The following is a 17,168-nucleotide window of genomic DNA, read 5'->3' as shown; positions in this document are numbered from 1 at the left end:
AAATTCCACATGAGGTGTCTACATTTTTATTTCTGTAGGGTATTGAAGGCAGTGTTAGCACTCATGATGTTGGTGATTCACCAACCACTCTTTCATTTACCCAAGATCTTATTGTTTAGGAAATTGGGAATCCAAGTATTAATAGTATCTTACATCTGGCGGATTATGTTGTGTTGCTACACAGACACATGATTATGATCTGTGTGTTTCAGCTTTTTAATTGAGCTTAACAAGTAATTCCATCCACAAAGCTGAAAATCAAACAAGTGGGGCAGCCACTTATGAAGAAGATGATAGTGGTTCAAGGGCACAAGAAGTCATGCAAATCATTGAAGGAATTCATAAAGTGGGTAGATGTGAAGGCAAGCAATGTGATTCAATCACGTATTTCCTATTTGAGACTATCTATGGTCAGAAACAATTTATGGATCAGCAAGTTGATAAGACTGAAAATTCTGATTTTTCTGACAGCAACTGTACATTTTCACAGGACATGGTTAGTGATACAACAAGTGAGGATAATTTAGAGTTTTCAGCTAACGGTGAACCATCCTTTTATAAAGACTTTGACATAAGCGAGAGTACTTATGGTGCAATAGAAAGTTCAGATTTATCCTTAGCATGCTTTGAGGGAATTTTCAGCTTGCCCAGAATTTTATCACCTAGCTCTTATGAGATGGCCACGGCCTACTTGTTGATTGGTGATTTTTCTTGTTGGTATATTTCCCCTATCAGTGATTTGCCTGTGTATGTTGGTAATATATTCACTAATTCTATTTGGCCTTCTAGGGTCAACGAGTTATTTGCAGGTGAGTAGAGAGATCACACATTGCCCTACATTCCACATGAGGTGTCTATATTTTTATTTCTGTAGGGTATCGAAGGCAGTGTTAGCACCAAAGAAACGTGAATCGGAATCGGATCGGAATTGGCAAGGCCGAATCGAATCGTGAATCGGCAATGAATCGGCAATGAATCGGCAAATTTGAAAAAACCTTTTAAATTTAAAGATTTTAACAATTTAAAACTTATTTCATGCACCCTTTATTGAATATAACTTAAGCACACTATACCATCATCAAATAGAAGTTAAAACTTAACATACATAAACATGAAACATAAAATCCATCACATACGTAACTATGTTATCTAAGATTCTAAAATGTAAATTGTAGGCTAGCTGAAGTAAATAGAAATCAAATGATCATAATGATTTAAATCATAGAATGTATGTAAGATGATCCATAAGACATCAAATCATAAATTTATGTAAGAATCTAAGATGAAGATCCATGAAAGTTTGAAACTTTGAAACATATGTCTATCAATGATTCAGTATCAATATCTGTAAACAAAATATAAAAACAAGGCTCCAGCTCAAGCCTCGGGCTCATAGTCATCATCATCCTCAACATCATCCTCAAGCTCGGCTACAGCCTCAGCCTCAGCCTCTGAGTATCCAGTCTGCCTAGTAGCAAGGCGTCTACTGTAGGTCCTAGAGGACTGTCGAGCCATATCTCCCGCACATAAGATGGGCTCACGAATGTCGCTAGGGCCTGTGTCTGTGCGTGCACGTGTGCGTCTACCAATGCCTGAAGAACGTGCTCTAGCTGCCTCAGCCTCTATATCCACCTGGTCAATCCACGCACGGTCTTCCTCAGTGAAGACTGGATCTACAACCTCTGTGAGCCACTCTGATTCTGGATCAATCTCCTCCAGAATGATCGGAGAGGAGTCAGTGCCCAAAATCTGTCTGATCCTAAGACGGAGGTTGTAATGAACGAAGACAAGATCATTCAACCTCTGCACTGTCAACCTGTTTCTCCTCTTCGAGTGGATGTGCTCGAACATGGACCAACTGCGCTCACATCCAGAAGCGCTGCTTGGCTGACTCAGAATACGAATGGCAATTTTTTGAAGTTTTGGGGTTGTGGCCCCAAACATTTGCCACCATCTATCTGAAATAAGGGAAAATAAAAATAATTAGTCTCATTTACAAATTACAAATTACAAGTTAACTCTAAAATTACATAATCAACTTTAAGTTTAGAATCTAGATTCATGAACATTGAATATATTATTTAATTTTTACCTGGCTGTATTGTTTCCCAAGCATCTATGGCTACCCTGCTAGAGAAAAGTGGCCCTTCTTTATTATTGAACTTATCAAGCTCAATAATTGCAGCACTGCTATCCTCATCAGTACTCAACCTCTAGATCACTGTATATAATCCGGTGAGAACCTCCTCATCCGTCTTGAAGTCAGGACGGAAACGAAATGCCGAATTCAAAAAGTAAGCTGCTGCATGGATGGGTCTGTGGAGCTGATTCTGCCATCTCCTATCAATGATGTCCCAAATAGGGGCATACTTCTCCTGCACTCCTGCATACTGAGCTCTAATGGCCTCCTTGGCCCTATCCATGCCCTCATATATGTAGCCCATAGAGGGCTTCTCCCCATCAGCAGTTCGTAGGAGAGATACAAGAGGCTCAGTGGCCTACATATAAAGTAAAACAAAAATTTGAGTCAAAACTTAAACATAGAATAATTCAATAATATAAAGTAAAACTAAATCATTAAACAATTAGCATAGTAAACTGTAAAATATTAAATGTTAAATTGCAATAAAATTACCTTAAGTATTTCTCTAGCAGGTTTCCAAAAACCATCATCATCAAATATGCAATCCACCACATCTATCCCTGTAGTGGTCGTAGCATAGGAAGATGAAATCCACTCCCGCCCAACAAACATGCTCCTCAAATCATCCCTTGATGTCAACAAGGACTGCAAGGTGATGAAATTCGAGGCAAACCTCGTGATCCCTGGACGAGCTAACTCTTTGTCTCCTGTGTACTTCCTCATTGTGCTAAGGACAAATGAATGATTATAAATAAACTTACATATGTTTTTTGCCCTTTCCACACATGACTTGACCCACTCAAGTTTGCCAATTTCCTCCAACATGAGGTCAAGGCAGTGTGCTGCACAAGGGGACCAAAATATGGTGGGGTGCCTCTCCATCAAAAGTTTGCCTACAACAATTTTAAGATAATTAGAAATTCAAATTTCAAACATGTTAGAACTTAGAACTTAGGAAACTTAGAAATTCTAAGTTAGAATTAGAAAAAGTTCAAAATTCAAATAAATTTATTTTCAAAACTTAAAAAGTTAAAAGTTTACCTGCAGCAACATAACTTGCTGCATTATCCGTCACCACTTGCACCACATGTTGTTCCCCCACCTCTGCTATAACTTCCTCAATAACCTCACATAAGTATGTGGTGTTTTTTACATGAGCAGAAGCATCAATGGATTTGAGGAACATGGTATATCCTACAAGTAACAAAACAACGAATTATAATTACTATTAGCAATCAAAAAATCAAAATTTGAAATAGTCAATCACGATTCAAAATTATGTATGTAGGAAAGTAGAATGATCAATCACCTCCACAGGATACAAGAAAATTGAGGAGTGTTCTTCCCCTCCTATCTGTCCAACCATCAGTCATGATGGTACAACCCTTTTCGATCCACTCCTTTCGGTTGTCCTCAAGCTCATGCCTCATATCCTCAACCATTTCCTCCAGGAGGTATCCACTCAACTCAGCCTCAGTTGGGGCTTTAAACCCCGGACCACAAATGGCAACTGCATCTATCATGTTCTGCCAATAAGGAGTCCTGTCACAAATAGATAATGATATTGATTAGAAATTTAGATGTCAAAAACTAAAATCATAAAACAAGTAGATATAATTAAAGTTTTACTTTTACTTTTAACTTTAACTTTGAAGATAACAAAGAAAAAAGAATCAATTACCTGGCTGCAATAAATGGAATGTTGCAAAAGTACCAGAATTTGCAAATCTCTTTTCTGGCAGCATCATGAATCTCCTTGTTCAAACCCATGCCCTCAAGCGTGGGTTGGGAGCCAGGAGTAGTGCGGGGCACAAAGTAACTATCCATTCTGCTTTTCCGCACTCTAGGCCGCAATAGGTTGGTGTTGGACTCTGTCTCAGTATGAGACCGACTACCACTAACACTCACATGAGCACTAGCACTAGGATGAAAAGGAGGCCTAGAAGAACCCTCCCCAACACAACCTACGGATGCGGAAGCTGATGCAGATGCACTTGCAGATGTAGATGCGGTTGCGGATGTGGGAGCACGGGAGCCAATACCTCTTAACCCTTCAAGTTGCATTTTCTTAGTCAACTTGTCTTGTTCAATTTTTTCTAATGCCACTAAACAAGAGCGTTTTGCCTCAGCGGTTTGTTGAGTGCAAACTGTGACATCATGGCCAGGTATGCCAGCAATGTGGTATTTCAATCTATAGATACCTCCCGAATTTATTTTTTCTTTGCAAAATATACATTTTGTTTGATATTTGGTTCTCCCAGGAAACTCTTCATTATATTTCCAGCATTCATCTTTTTTACCCATTGTGGAAATTGGAAAATGAAAGCAAAGGGCTGCTGCAATAAAAAAATTCATGTAAAAAATCAAAGTTTGCAACTAATAAACAAAAACTACAAAACAACAAACCCTAGTTTGCAATTTAGTAAGACTAAAAATAAAAAACATTCAAGATTTGCAAATGAACACTAAAAAAATTTAACAAAAAATGCATACTACACTAACATGCAAAAAAAAAACCAACACTTACCTCTTGCAAATGAGTTGAGGAGTGTTGATATTGACTCCTTAATGCTCCCAATGCAATTTATGGCCTCCCCAAATGGAGTTCTGATCTCTTTGGTGCTCTTCCTTCTTGCCAATTGGAAACCTATGGATTCTCTTTTCTCTTCTTCTCTCTCACTCTTCCTCTCTTCTACTCATACTAAGCAAATAGAAGGCTCTTTAGGGTTATAACAAAGAGGAAAGTCAACTTAGAAAGCAAATAAAACATGTGTTTTTTTTAAAAAATTGAACTTTCTATCCTTGCTGCCGCGGCCGATTTCTAGAGATTCACGATGGCGATTTTGGCGATTTTTGCCATGAATCGCCGATTTTGGCGATTCAGGCGATTCACGCGAAAAAATCGCCACCAGTGATTTCCGATTCCAAAAAAATCGGGAGCCATGAATCTTATCGCGATTTCGGCGATTTCATGGCGATTTTTGGAACTATGGTTAGCACTCATGATGTTGGTGATTCACCAACCACTCTTTCATTTACCCAGGATCTTATTGTTTGGGAAATCTGGAATCCAGGTGTTAATAGTATCTTACATCTGGTGGATTATGTTGTGTTGCTACACAAACACATGATTATGATCTGTGTGTTTCAGCTTTCTGACATATCAAAGTTCTAGAGATTAGGACTACTCCTCTTACACCAGAGTGATATGGCAATGGAATCAGATTGGCCGGATCTATCATTGACATCGGAAAAAATATTACAGGAGTGGTACAGACAACATACGGGTCTTCACTTGGGATCTAGTTAAAGCATCCCTAGGTATTGCCTTGGGTCAGGGAGCTAGGAGGAGAGTTTGGTTGCTATCATATTGGGGTGGATATGGGTATATTGTTGAGCCCCCATTTTCACTTGACAGTACAATTCGTAGGGTCACTCATGGAGTGAGGCATTCATTCTGACTAATGGTATTGGCACATAGGGCAGCAGTATGTGGCAATGGGTGTCCTTTTATGGTGAGACTTGGGATCTTGGCATTTAGTTATTTGGCACATTGATTCCTATTGTACTGATTCACCCTTCTAAGTTTGGGAAGATGCATGCTAAGGTACATCGGCTGAGGAGTAGAACCTCATTCTCGAGGCGAGTATGGGATCCTAGTATTTGGTTTCTACAGGTATGAGCAGATTGCTTGAGGGCAAGCAATCTTTAAGGAGGGAGGCTTTGTAATGTCCCCTTTTCCTAGGACATTATAATTCTGTGTGCCGGATCACTTCACCTAGGTTTTGGGGGCGAAAAGTTTCTTTACGGGGTTCAATGCGAGGTTTGGCCTAGACACTTCCAATTTCAGACCCATCAAAGCCATTTTGGCAGGTTGTTCGGATACTTACTATTTTTAGTAAGTAAACAGGGCTCAATATTCTTAATATCCCAGTGTTGATTTGAAAGCGTCTCGCTGAGAGCTTTCCAACGAGCTATTGCACGTACTTATCCGAGTTCGTTTGATCAGTTATTTTAATGTCAGATAATTATATGGTTTACTGACTAAGTGACTATTAAAGTTCATTTAACTTGTCACTTTATTTTTAAAAAGGTATGTTCACTTAAGTGACTAAAGGACAAAAAGCTTCTTTATCCCACATTTCTTAAAGAGCGTGCATCACATTGAGAAAAGGGGATAAAGGTACATCAGACTTCACTTGGGATGATATGAAGATTATAATATTCAAAACAAATATTAATCTGGGAGCTAGAAACAGTTGGTTATTTTTTCTAGGATGCAAACCCTTGAAGAAGCATTCGAAGGTTGGATGCAAACCTAGCCTTCTTACAGGTTTCATCTACATCGCCAATCTGATTGTCATTTTTGTTTATAAGATTGGATTACTTGAATTGTTGCACGTTATTGTATTGCTGTTGTATAATACAGTAACGCATTTGTGGTTATTTGTGTTAATTTCTGGTTCATATATCTACTTTCTGAATATTGGTGAAATAAAACAAAGTTTTCTGAGTTTCCTTGTATGCAAATCTGTGGGTTACAAGTCAGATTAAGGTTTTGGAATTTGTATCAAATATTGGTTTCTGTTCGGATTTAAATCTGCACTTTATATCACAGGTTTTTGGTAAAATAACCTGAAAGGGATAATACACTTTCTCTTCAGTTTGCACCATACACATTATGTTTACTAGTTGAATCTTAAAGAAAATAGCACAATTACCATCTCCTATTAGATTGTCCTATACATCTCATCAAGCAATACACTAGCTGTTATTGGGAAATTTAAAACTACCAAAGTTGTAATTCTTAAAGGGCCAGACAAAGAACTGGTGATAAACAATAAATAGCTATAGAACACAAAGATGCAAAGAAATGAACACAAGCAACAAGATGAATGGAAAAGTATAGGGTTGTACCAGAATTTGAACTAAATATTTAGAAACTGCTCCAAGGAAGCTCGCAAACTGAATAAGACAGACATCTTAAGTAATATCGTACTGGAAAATTAGAGACTACTCAAAGGAAACTGGTAAACTGAATAAGACAATGACATCTAAAGTAATATACCCACATAAATATAATCAATGGCTCTGACATATAATTTGTCCAGAAAGTTTCAATACTACCAAAAACAACCTCAAAACATCACTCTCACCTAAAAAAAACATCAAAATGCACCCTAGATACAATAATAATCAACATGAACCCAGAGTCTACTAAAATTGGGAAAAGGTCAGCATGGTTGCAATAAAAAAGGAGCACCTGCGAGGAGCACTTGATTACCCACAAGTACATGAAAAGGAATAATCAATAAACACAAACAAGATGAATGGAAAATATAATTTAATTTAATATAAAAAATTCCACCTAGATATTTAGACATTATGCTGATTCTACTAGACCGAATATGATATTTAATGCGAGGAACACAAATATATACAATCAGTGGAACACAGGTAACAATTTAGTTAGCTGGAGATCAATAAGCCCCACTCAAATAGATTTTATGGGGTTATAGTACTCTCTATTCCTTTGTGTTCTTCACTTTAGAATTTTCTTAAATCCATTTGTCATCAGACGTTAAAAGCAAAGGTTTTGTCATCAAATGCTTTGTATTTCTTCCAAATGTAATTCTTTTGTAACCATAGCATTGCTGTTCAGTCTCTTTTTATTCTACATTGGGATTTCCGTAAAGATCTTAAAAATATATGCAATTTACCTTTTTTAATTAAAAACTGTACCAAACAACACAACACTAACACATTACATTATCAAATTTTAGTAGCATATTGAATAGCTAGATTACCTTCAATAACAACAAAAAAGTCAAAGCCAACCACAATTCTCATCACTAAGAAAAATATGATACATAAGCAGCAATGAAACTAAAAAGGAATTCAGTTCAAAACAAGGAATAGTTTGCTAGTACTCACAAAAGAATTGTATTATCATGTGGTTTTGTATGTGTTCCTTATCTACCAGAGAAATTACAAAACTAAGTGAATATATATGTGCATTGTCGCAGAAAAAGAGAGGGAGAAGCAGGAGAAGACACACCTGGAAGCATCAAAATACAATATTGGTTCTCCACATCCACATTCAGATTCCCATAAACCAATCTGGTGAAGTCCTCGTCTTTCTAAGAAAGAGCAATATGATACCTCTCCCATTTCCACCTATGAGGAAAATTTTAAAGGGTACAATTTTGTATCAAGTCTAATTTTCACTTCAATATAAACAAGAAATGACAAACATATCTATTTCAGGAACAAATGGGAACTCACAATCATATCACAAATAGTGCATCAGTAATCAGCAAATATTAAAGTTAAAACAGCTAACCAATTCTGACAATGCAGTGAAATTATTTTTAGAAGAATTCAGAGGAGAAAAGTATTGTAGCTTTTGGCATGATTTGGTGTTTCAAAATTGAAAACAAAATACAGATAGAAACCCACAAACTAGCAGGTAATAACTTAATGAGATAAACACCCAATAAAGGTGACATATCCTCATAATGGGTGAAGAACCTAAGTGGGTGGCTGTGGATCTAACAAAATCAAATATACTGCATACTAGTTGCATATTTAAAAACAGCCAGTTAAAAGGAAATAAATTCAGCCTGAGAAAAGATAAAAGAAAAGAGCATTTTATAAGATGTATAATCCTTCGGAAATTTTATTCATTAACGCTGAAAAATCTCTTAAAATTCTTCATATTCCAAGAGAAATCAGGTGACTAGAGACATCAACTTTGAGCCATGCTCAATAAAGGACTATACAATAAAATAAGAAAATCGTAGCTCACCCTGAATCCTCCATTTTCCTTGCAAAACTTAGGGTGATCCTGAAGACATGGGAGTCAATGTTACCAAACTTGCTGGTTACCCAGTGAGTCTCCCAAGTCCTAATTAGGGCAGGTGTAATGTTCCCTATTATCAGTTTGAATTTTGTAGAGAAGAAAATCGATGGTTATGTGCCTAGGATTGGTCCTGTACGGATGAGGAAGTGCCTGGAGTGCAGTGATAGAAGCCGTACGGTGACTATATGTTGCTTGTAGCAGTCCGTACAGGAGTTAACAAGAGTGCAAGATTCTCAGTAGGAAACTAAGTCTGTACGGTGAGTAGGTGGGCCATAGAAGACCGTACGGTGGTATGTTTGCCGAAGGGAATGAGGAGGTGGCCGTACGGTAGATCACAAATGACCGTACGGGAATCACAGATCTAGCCGTACGCTGCACTATTATTATATTATGAATTGTGAATTATGAAGCGGGGCCAAATACAACACAGAGGAGCCTTACAAGCATGAGGAGAAAGAGTGAATGATGGAGGCCGTACAGTAACATTCCAGGAGGCAATTATCAATGCAAACTAATTGATAATCAATAGTTCAATTGCAAGAAAACTTACACAATTTGCACATGCAGAGACTAAGCATTCACCAACAGGAACAGAGATGAAATTTAGCCTTCAGATTGCTCGAAACAGACCAGGGACACAATCGGAATAGGGTGAGGGTTTTGTTCCCACTGAAACCGAGCAAGCCAAATAGGGAAGGTCTTTCACTTCCGAAATGGCGAACAAATTCCGAACTCCAACAGGAATCCACAGTACAGAGAAAATATGATCCAAAAACATACCTATCGACTACTACGAGCCGTGCTTAAATACCCATCAGAAAAAGCTTTCCGAGGGTGTACAAAGATTAGTCGACAACGACACAAACTAGTATGAAAAAATTAAATTTGGGTCCGAGTTAATTTAGACAATCGGCCCGTTACACAAAAAAATAATTAAATACATTTATTTCTGTTCGGGAACATTACAGCAGGCCTAAGGGAGGTTTTCTTCCTTGTTTCGACGGACTTGGTAAGCCTAGCTGAGTCTGGCCAATCTTGCTGGGTCTGGACCGTATTTTCCAAAAAAGTAAACAAATTTCATTTATCGTAATTTCTATTTTCATCTTTAGTTCTCAATTGTTTCTTTCAGAAACATTGTCTTTGAAAATCTATATAAGGAATTTTCATCTCCTCTATTTAATACAACTACAACAAATATTTTACCAATTACTTTGCGTAACATGGTATCAGCGAAAGTCAATGGGATTTCATAAAATTCAATCAAGCCTCTTCTGATCTGGAATTTTTTCCATAAATTTGTTTTTTCAATTTTTTTAAATAAAAACCATTAGAGATATTTTATGAAAATTTTGTGGTTCACTTTCGAAGATTTTTGCTGAAAATCGTAAGTTTGGTTAAGGGTTTTGATTGCACAATTTCGTAGTTTGGGCAAAAGTTTCTAATTTTTTAAGGTTGCATGTATTCGCATATGAGTTGCATGTTCTTGCATGTTGCTTGTATATGCATTTTTTTACTTGTACGCACTTGCATATTTGTTGCATGTACTTTCATAAGCTTGCATGTGTTTTTTAACCATGCGAAGTTTCGTTGCCGCATAAAGTTTTTTCTGATGGGTTTTCATAATTTTTCCCTTGAAAAAATTCTAATATGTTTTCATAATTTTTTCCCTTAAAAAAATTCTAATGGATTTTCATTATTTTTTCACTTATAAATTTCCGATGAGTTTTCATAATTCTTTCCCTTAAAAATGATCTGATGGGTTTTCATTAATTTTTCCCTCAAAAAATTTCTGAATTTGTATTTTGCAAAGTTGCATAGGATTCTTTTGTGGGTTTATAATTTTTTCCTCAAAAATTATTTGAGGGTTTTACCCAAAGAAACGTGAATCGGAATCGGATCAGAATCGGCAAGGCCGAATCGAATCGTGAATCGGCGATGAATTGGCAAATTTGAAAAAACCCTTTAAATTTAAAGATTTTAACAATTTAAAACTTATTTCATGCACCCTTTATTGAATATAACTTAAGCACACTATAACATCATCAAATAGAAGTTAAAACTTAACATACATAAACATGGAACATAAAATCCATCACATACGTAACTATGTTATCTAAAATGTAAATTGTAGGCTAGCTGAAGTAAATAGAAATCAAATGATCATAATGATTTAAATCATAGAATGTATGTAAGATGATCCATAAGACATCAAATCATAAATTTATGTAAGAATCTAAGATGAAGATCCATGAAAGTTTGAAACATATGTCTATCAATGATTCAGTATCAATATCTGTAAACAAAATATAAAAACAAGGCTCCAGCTCAAGCCTCAGGCTTATAGTCATCATCATCCTCAAGCTCGGCTACAGCCTCTGAGTATCCAGTCTGCCTAGTAGCAAGGCGTCTAATGTAGGTCCTAGAGGACTGTCGAGCCATATCTCCCGCATATAAGATGGGCTCACGAATGTCGCTAGGGCCTGTGTCTGTGCGTGCACTTGTGCATCTACAAATGCCTGAAGAACATGCTCTAGCTGCCTCAGCCTCTATATCCACCTGGTCAATCCACGCACGGTCTTCCTCAGTGAAGACTGGATCTACAACCTCTGTGAGCCACTCTGATTCTGGATCAATCTCCTCCAGAATGATCGGAGAGGAGTCAGTGCCCAAAATCTGTCTGATCCTAAGACGGAGGTTGTAATGAACGAAGACAAGATCATTCAACCTCTGCACTGTCAACCTGTTTCTCCTCTTCGAGTGGATGTGCTCGAACATGGACCAACTGCGCTCACATCCAGAAGCGCTGCTTGGCTGACAAAAAATACGAATGGCAATTTTTTGAAGTTTTGGGGTTGTGGCCCCAAACATTTGCCACCATCTATCTGAAATAAGGGAAAATAAAAATAATTAGTCTCATTTACAAATTACAAATTACAAGTTAACTCTAAAATTACATAATCAACTTTATGTTTAGAATCTAGATTCATGAACATTGAATATATTATTTAATTTTTACCTGGTTGTATTGTTTCCCGAGCATCTATGGCTACCCTGCTAGAGAAAAGTGGCCCTTCTTTATTATTGAACTTATCAAGCTCAATAATTGCAGCACTGCTATCCTCATCAGTACTAAACCTCTGGATCACTGTATATAATCCGGTGAGAACCTCCTCATCCGTCTTGAAGTCAGGACGGAAACGAAATGCCGAATTCAAAAAGTAAGCTGCTGCATGGATGGGTCTGTGGAGCTGATTCTGCAATCTCCTATCAATGATGTCCCAAATAGGGGCATACTTCTCCTGCACTCCTGCATACTGAGCTCTAATGGCCTCCTTGGCCCTATCCATGCCCTCATATATGTAGCCCATAGAGGGCTTCTCCCCATCAGCAGTTCGTAGGAGAGATACAAGGGGCTCAGTGGCCTACATATAAAGTAAAACAAAAATTTGAGTCAAAACTTAAACATAGAATAATTCAATAATATAACTTAAGGTAAAACTAAATCATTAAACAATTAGCATAGTAAACTGTAAAATATTAAATGTTAAATTGCAATAAAATTACCTTAAGGATTTCTCTAGCAGGTTTCCAAAAACCATCATCATCAAATATGCAATCCACCACATCTATCCCTGTAGTGGTCGTAGCATAGGAAGATGAAAACCACTCCCGCCCAACAAACATGCTCCTCAAATCATCCCTTGATGCCAACAAGGATTGCAAGGTGATGAAATTTGAGGCAAACCTCGTGATCCCTGGACGAGCTAACTCTTTGTCTCCTGTGTACTTCCTCATTGTGCTAAGGACAAATGAATGATTACAAATAAACTTGCATATGTTTTTTGCCCTTTCCACACATGACTTGACCCACTCAAGTTTGCCAATTTCCTCCAACATGAGGTCAAGGCAGTGTGCTGCACAAGGGGACCAAACTATGGTGGGGTGCCTCTCCATCAAAAGTTTGCCTACAACAATTTTAAGATAATTAGAAATTCAAATTTCAAACATGTTAGAACTTAGGAAACTTAGAAATTCTAAGTTAGAATTAGAAAAAGTTCAAAATTCAAATAAATTTATTTTCAAAACTTAAAAAGTTAAAAGTTTACCTGCAGCAACATAACTTGCTGCATTATCCGTCACCACTTGCACCACATGTTGTTCCCCCACCTCTGCTATAACTTCCTCAATAACCTCACATAAGTATGTGGCGTTTTTTACATGAGCAAAAGCATCAATGGATTTGAGGAACATGGTATATCCTACAAGTAACAAAACAACGAATTATAATTACTATTAGCAATCAACAAATCAAAATTTGAAATAGTCAATCACGATTCAAAATTATGTATGTAGGAAAGTAGAATGATCAATCACCTCCACAGGATACAAGAAAATTGAGGAGTGTTCTTCCCCTCCTATTTGTCCAACCATCAGTCATGATGGTGCAACCCTTTTCGATCCACTCCTTTCGGTTGTCCTCAAGCTCATGCCTCATATCCTCAACCATTTCCTCCAGGAGGTATCCACTCAACTCAGCCTCAGTTGGGGCTTTAAACCCCGGACCACAAATGGTAACTGCATCTATCATGTTCTGCTAATAAGGAGTCCTGTCACAAATAGATAATGATATTGATTAGAAATTTAGATGTCAAAAACTAAAATCATAAAACAAGTAGATATAATTAAAGTTTTACTTTTACTTTTAACTTTAACTTTGAAGATAACAAAGAAAAAAGAATCAATTACCTGGCTGTGATAAATGGAATGTTGCAAAAGTACCAGAATTTGCAAATCTCTTTTCTAGCAGCATCATGAATCTCCTTGTTCAAACCCATGCCCTCAAGCGTGGGTTGGGAGCCAGGAGTAGTGTGGGGCACAAAGTAACTATCCATTCTGTTTTTTCGCACTCTAGGCCGCAATAGGTTGGTGTTGGACTCTGTCTCAGTATGAGACCGACTACCACTAACACTCACATGAGCACTAACACTAGGATGAAAAGGAGGCCTAGAAGAACCCTCTCCAACACAACCTACGGATGCGGAAGCTGATGCAGATGCACTTGCAGATGTAGATGCGGTTGCGGATGTGGGAGCATGGGAGCCAATACCTCTTAACCCTTCAAGTTGCATTTTCTTAGTCAACTTGTCTTGTTCATTTTTTTCTAATGCCACTAAACAAGAGTGTTTTGCCTCAGCGGTTTGATGAGTGCAAACTGTGACATCATGGCCAGGTATGCCAGCAATGTGGTATTTCAATCTATAGATACCTCCCGAATTTATTTTTTCTTTGCAAAATATACATTTTGTTTGATATTTGGTTCTCCCAGGAAACTCTTCATTATATTTCCAGCATTCATCTTTTCTACCCATTGTGGAAATTGGAAAATGAAAGCAAAGCGCTGCTGCAATAAAAAAATTCATGTAAAAAATCAAAGTTTGCAACTAATAAACAAAAACTACAAAACAACAAACCCTAGTTTGCAATTTAGTGAAAATAAAAAACATTCAAGATTTGCAAATGAACACTAAAAAAATTTAACAAAAAATGCATACTACACTAACATGCAAAAAAAAAAACCAACACTTACCTCTTGCAAATGAGTTGAGGAGTGTTGATATTGACTCCTTAATGCTCCCAATGCAATTTATGGCCTCCCCAAATGGACTTCTGATCTCTTTGGTGCTCTTCCTTCTTGCCGGTTGGAAACCTATGGATTCTCTTTTCTCTTCTTCTCTCTCACTCTTCCTCTCTTCTACTCATACTAAGCAAATAGAAGGCTCTTTAGGGTTATAACAAAGAGGAAAGTCAACTTAGAAAGCAAATAAAACATGTGTTTTTTTTTTTAAATTGAACTTTCTATCCTTGCTGCCACGGCCGATTTCTGGAGATTCACGATGGCAATTTTGGCAATTTTTGCCATGAATCGCCGATTCTGGCGATTCAGGCGATTCACAAGAAAAAATCGCCACCAGCGATTTCCAATTCCAAAAAAATCGGGAGCCATGAATCTTATCGCGATTTCATGGCGATTTTTGGAACTATGGTTTTACCATTTTTCCTCAAAATGAAGCTTTGTATTCTCTGATCTGCGTCTCAAATTTTGAATAGTTTTGATTGATTTTTCACCTCAAAAATCATGTTCGGTTTTGATCAATTTTTCACCTCAAAAATTCTGTTGGGTTTTCATCATTTTTTCTCCTAAAAAATTATGGTCTTTTGCACTCTATTTTGGGGCAGCATGCTCATCTGCAAAGTTTGGAGGATTTGTTGTTTTCTCCTCAAAATCATGCTAGTTGTTCTCAGTATTTGTCTCTTTCTACAAGGAAAAGCAGTCCCACTATAAGTTTGAAATGATTTCTAGTCAGATTTTTTGTTGACTTTAGGAGGGTTAGTGGCAAACTCATCTCACTGGCAAAGTCAATGGCAGGCTCTTGTCTCTTTTTGCAAAGCTTTCTTAAGAAGGGAACACCCTTCTTTGTTATTTTAACATTTTGCAGATCCAAGGAGGGTCTCAGTAGCAACAGAAATTGTAAAGAATTTGAGACCAAAAGACAGTAGTTAGACGATAAACATTAAGGGAAGGTATTAGAATATTATAATGTTTCTTTAATGGTCATTTTAGTTTTTTTTTTAAGAAATTTCTATTTTCATCTTTAGTTCTCAATTGTTTCTTTTAGAAACATCATCTTTGTAAATCTATACAAGGAGTTTTCATCCTTTTGTTGAATGCAACTACAACAAATATTTTATCAATTACTTTGCGTAACAGTGGCCAGCATCTCCATGGCATAGAATCTTCTGCTATATTTAGGTAAGAGTTCCACTTCTTATCTATTGAATATGTACCTTGATAAGATAATCAAGATCTCTTCAAATATTAACTTTTTAAGTAGAATCCCCTCCTAAAGACATAAAGGAATTCTTGGTAGAAAATATTCAAGTGTTCAAGTCTACACTGGATAAAGTCTAGACCTAAAACAGATGATTTCAAGCCAAGTATTCAAATGATTTTCCAAAATTTGAGAATGTATCTCAATTAACATGCACTTAATAAACACCACAAAAGTTCATGATACACTCAACTAGGATATTAGACATATAATCTCCTCTTTTGAGTCCATCCCAACATTTATTTCAAGATTCTTAGGAAACAGCAATTTTATCAAATAGGAATCTGACAATGACAGTGAGTTTAAGAATTCAGTTTGACTCCCGTGATACTTTCTGGATGCAATTCTGCATTCTGGGAGCTCCCCAAACTTCTTGGAGAAGTTTACTATTTTCAGAAAACACTGATTTTCATTAAGTTTGTCATCCTTAGAGCTTGAGAATATTTTGGCACCATAGGAATTCATGCTCAATCCATTTTAATATTTTCCGCAATTTTGGCTACACATGCAGAAATTGAAAATGATGAAATAGTTAAATGTTAGTTGTCAAAAGAAATCAAAAGGCAATTTATATTAATTATTTTAAGAGGGAGACGTTAAGTGGCTTAATATTTCAATATAATGTCAGTCAAAAGGGAGCTAGAAAGATTATTATTTAAAGAGTGATTTTAAAATATAACTTTTTGAAAGTTTCATAGGGGATTTATGAAAAGAGGTTGAGGAGACTCATTTCATTTATTCTTGGTTTTTTCATTTTGGTGAAAGGCCTACTTGACAGTCTCCTATTATTAGCTATCCAGCCTATGACAAAATTCACAAGGCAAAAATTAGTTCCATGGACGAAAAACCTACCTTGCCAATCCTCAATAAATTATTCAGGATTCACAGGAATGCCACATATATTTAGTTTAAGTAAAGATTTCTGTTATGATATGATTTCCAGCTTAAAATAAAATAATGAAGAATTTCTTGAGAATAGTGACAAAGCAAATTATAGAAAAGATTAGGAGGAGAGACACAAGCTTCAGTACTATCATTTGCAACAGTTTCAGCAGCGAAATGGGACTTGTACAGTAGAAAAGAGTTTACCATTTCAATTATTGTTATTTAGAGCATAATTTGTTGGATTGTCATTGATTTCACCTTATATTTAGAGTTAGAAAGACAACACCATGCTGGGGCAGAATTTGGTACATTTATGACTGCAGTCACTGTTATAGGCATATTCTAGAAGCTACAACAGCAATTAATATTCATGCATAAATCAGAAGGG

General features: G+C 36.7%; 4 protein-coding genes across 5 annotated transcripts in view; all 4 read right to left on the bottom strand.

Annotated features, from left to right (window-relative positions):
* Positions 1–17,168, bottom strand: part of LOC149551985 (zinc ion binding protein) — a 254,443-nt gene that overhangs the window by 157,498 nt on the left and 79,777 nt on the right. For both annotated transcript variants that reach the window (XM_089787477.1, XM_089787478.1), the window contains exon 3: positions 8,202–8,320. In XM_089787477.1, the coding sequence (XP_089643603.1) occupies positions 8,202–8,320 (119 nt within the window). The remainder of the gene's footprint in view (positions 1–8,201; positions 8,321–17,168) is intronic.
* Positions 1,187–2,209, bottom strand: LOC149551989 (uncharacterized). The gene is made up of 2 exons (XM_089787479.1): positions 2,093–2,209; positions 1,187–1,958 (listed from the first exon to the last, which is right to left on the bottom strand). Exon 2 carries the CDS (start codon positions 1,942–1,944, stop codon positions 1,378–1,380), a length of 567 nt encoding a protein of 188 aa, XP_089643605.1. The 5' UTR covers positions 1,945–1,958; positions 2,093–2,209; the 3' UTR covers positions 1,187–1,377.
* On the bottom strand, positions 2,132–4,545 carry LOC149551988 (uncharacterized). Its single transcript, XM_089787476.1, has 5 exons — positions 3,825–4,545; positions 3,453–3,685; positions 3,185–3,337; positions 2,636–3,036; positions 2,132–2,498 (listed from the first exon to the last, which is right to left on the bottom strand). Exons 1-5 carry the CDS (start codon positions 4,496–4,498, stop codon positions 2,214–2,216), a joined length of 1,746 nt encoding a protein of 581 aa, XP_089643602.1. The 5' UTR covers positions 4,499–4,545; the 3' UTR covers positions 2,132–2,213.
* Positions 8,762–13,669, bottom strand: LOC149551987 (uncharacterized). The gene is made up of 7 exons (XM_089789530.1): positions 13,380–13,669; positions 13,112–13,264; positions 12,835–12,970; positions 12,570–12,705; positions 12,022–12,427; positions 11,471–11,887; positions 8,762–8,766 (listed from the first exon to the last, which is right to left on the bottom strand). The coding sequence occupies exons 1-7, from the start codon at positions 13,591–13,593 to the stop codon at positions 8,762–8,764; spliced, it is 1,467 nt and encodes a 488-aa protein (XP_089645656.1). The 5' UTR covers positions 13,594–13,669.

The sequence above is a fragment of the Cupressus sempervirens genome, chromosome 6 (genome assembly GCF_028749045.1).
Source record: "Cupressus sempervirens isolate cs-2001-9-10 chromosome 6, ASM2874904v1, whole genome shotgun sequence".
NCBI lineage: Eukaryota > Viridiplantae > Streptophyta > Pinopsida > Cupressales > Cupressaceae > Cupressus > Cupressus sempervirens.
The sequence above is the reverse complement of the archived record's forward strand: the minus strand, read 5'-3'. Positions and strand labels throughout refer to the sequence as shown.

What these genes read in the sequence shown, in the direction of transcription:
- LOC149551989 (XM_089787479.1), bottom strand. Translation starts at nt 1,944, where the DNA reads ATGTTTGGGGCCACAACCCCAAAACTTCAAAAAATTGCCATTCGTATT.
- LOC149551987 (XM_089789530.1), bottom strand. Translation starts at nt 13,593, where the DNA reads ATGATAGATGCAGTTACCATTTGTGGTCCGGGGTTTAAAGCCCCAACT. An exon ending in AGGGCAAAAAACATATGCAA is followed by an intron (nt 12,706 to 12,834) that starts GTTTATTTGTAA and finishes GTTGGCATCAAG; the next exon opens with GGATGATTTGAGGAGCATGT. An exon ending in CTGCTAGAGAAATCCTTAAG is followed by an intron (nt 12,428 to 12,569) that starts GTAATTTTATTG and finishes CTTTATATGTAG; the next exon opens with GCCACTGAGCCCCTTGTATC.
- LOC149551988 (XM_089787476.1), bottom strand. Translation starts at nt 4,498, where the DNA reads ATGAATTTTTTTATTGCAGCAGCCCTTTGCTTTCATTTTCCAATTTCC. An exon ending in TTTTCTTGTATCCTGTGGAG is followed by an intron (nt 3,338 to 3,452) that starts GTGATTGATCAT and finishes TGTTACTTGTAG; the next exon opens with GATATACCATGTTCCTCAAA. An exon ending in CTGCTAGAGAAATACTTAAG is followed by an intron (nt 2,499 to 2,635) that starts GTAATTTTATTG and finishes CTTTATATGTAG; the next exon opens with GCCACTGAGCCTCTTGTATC.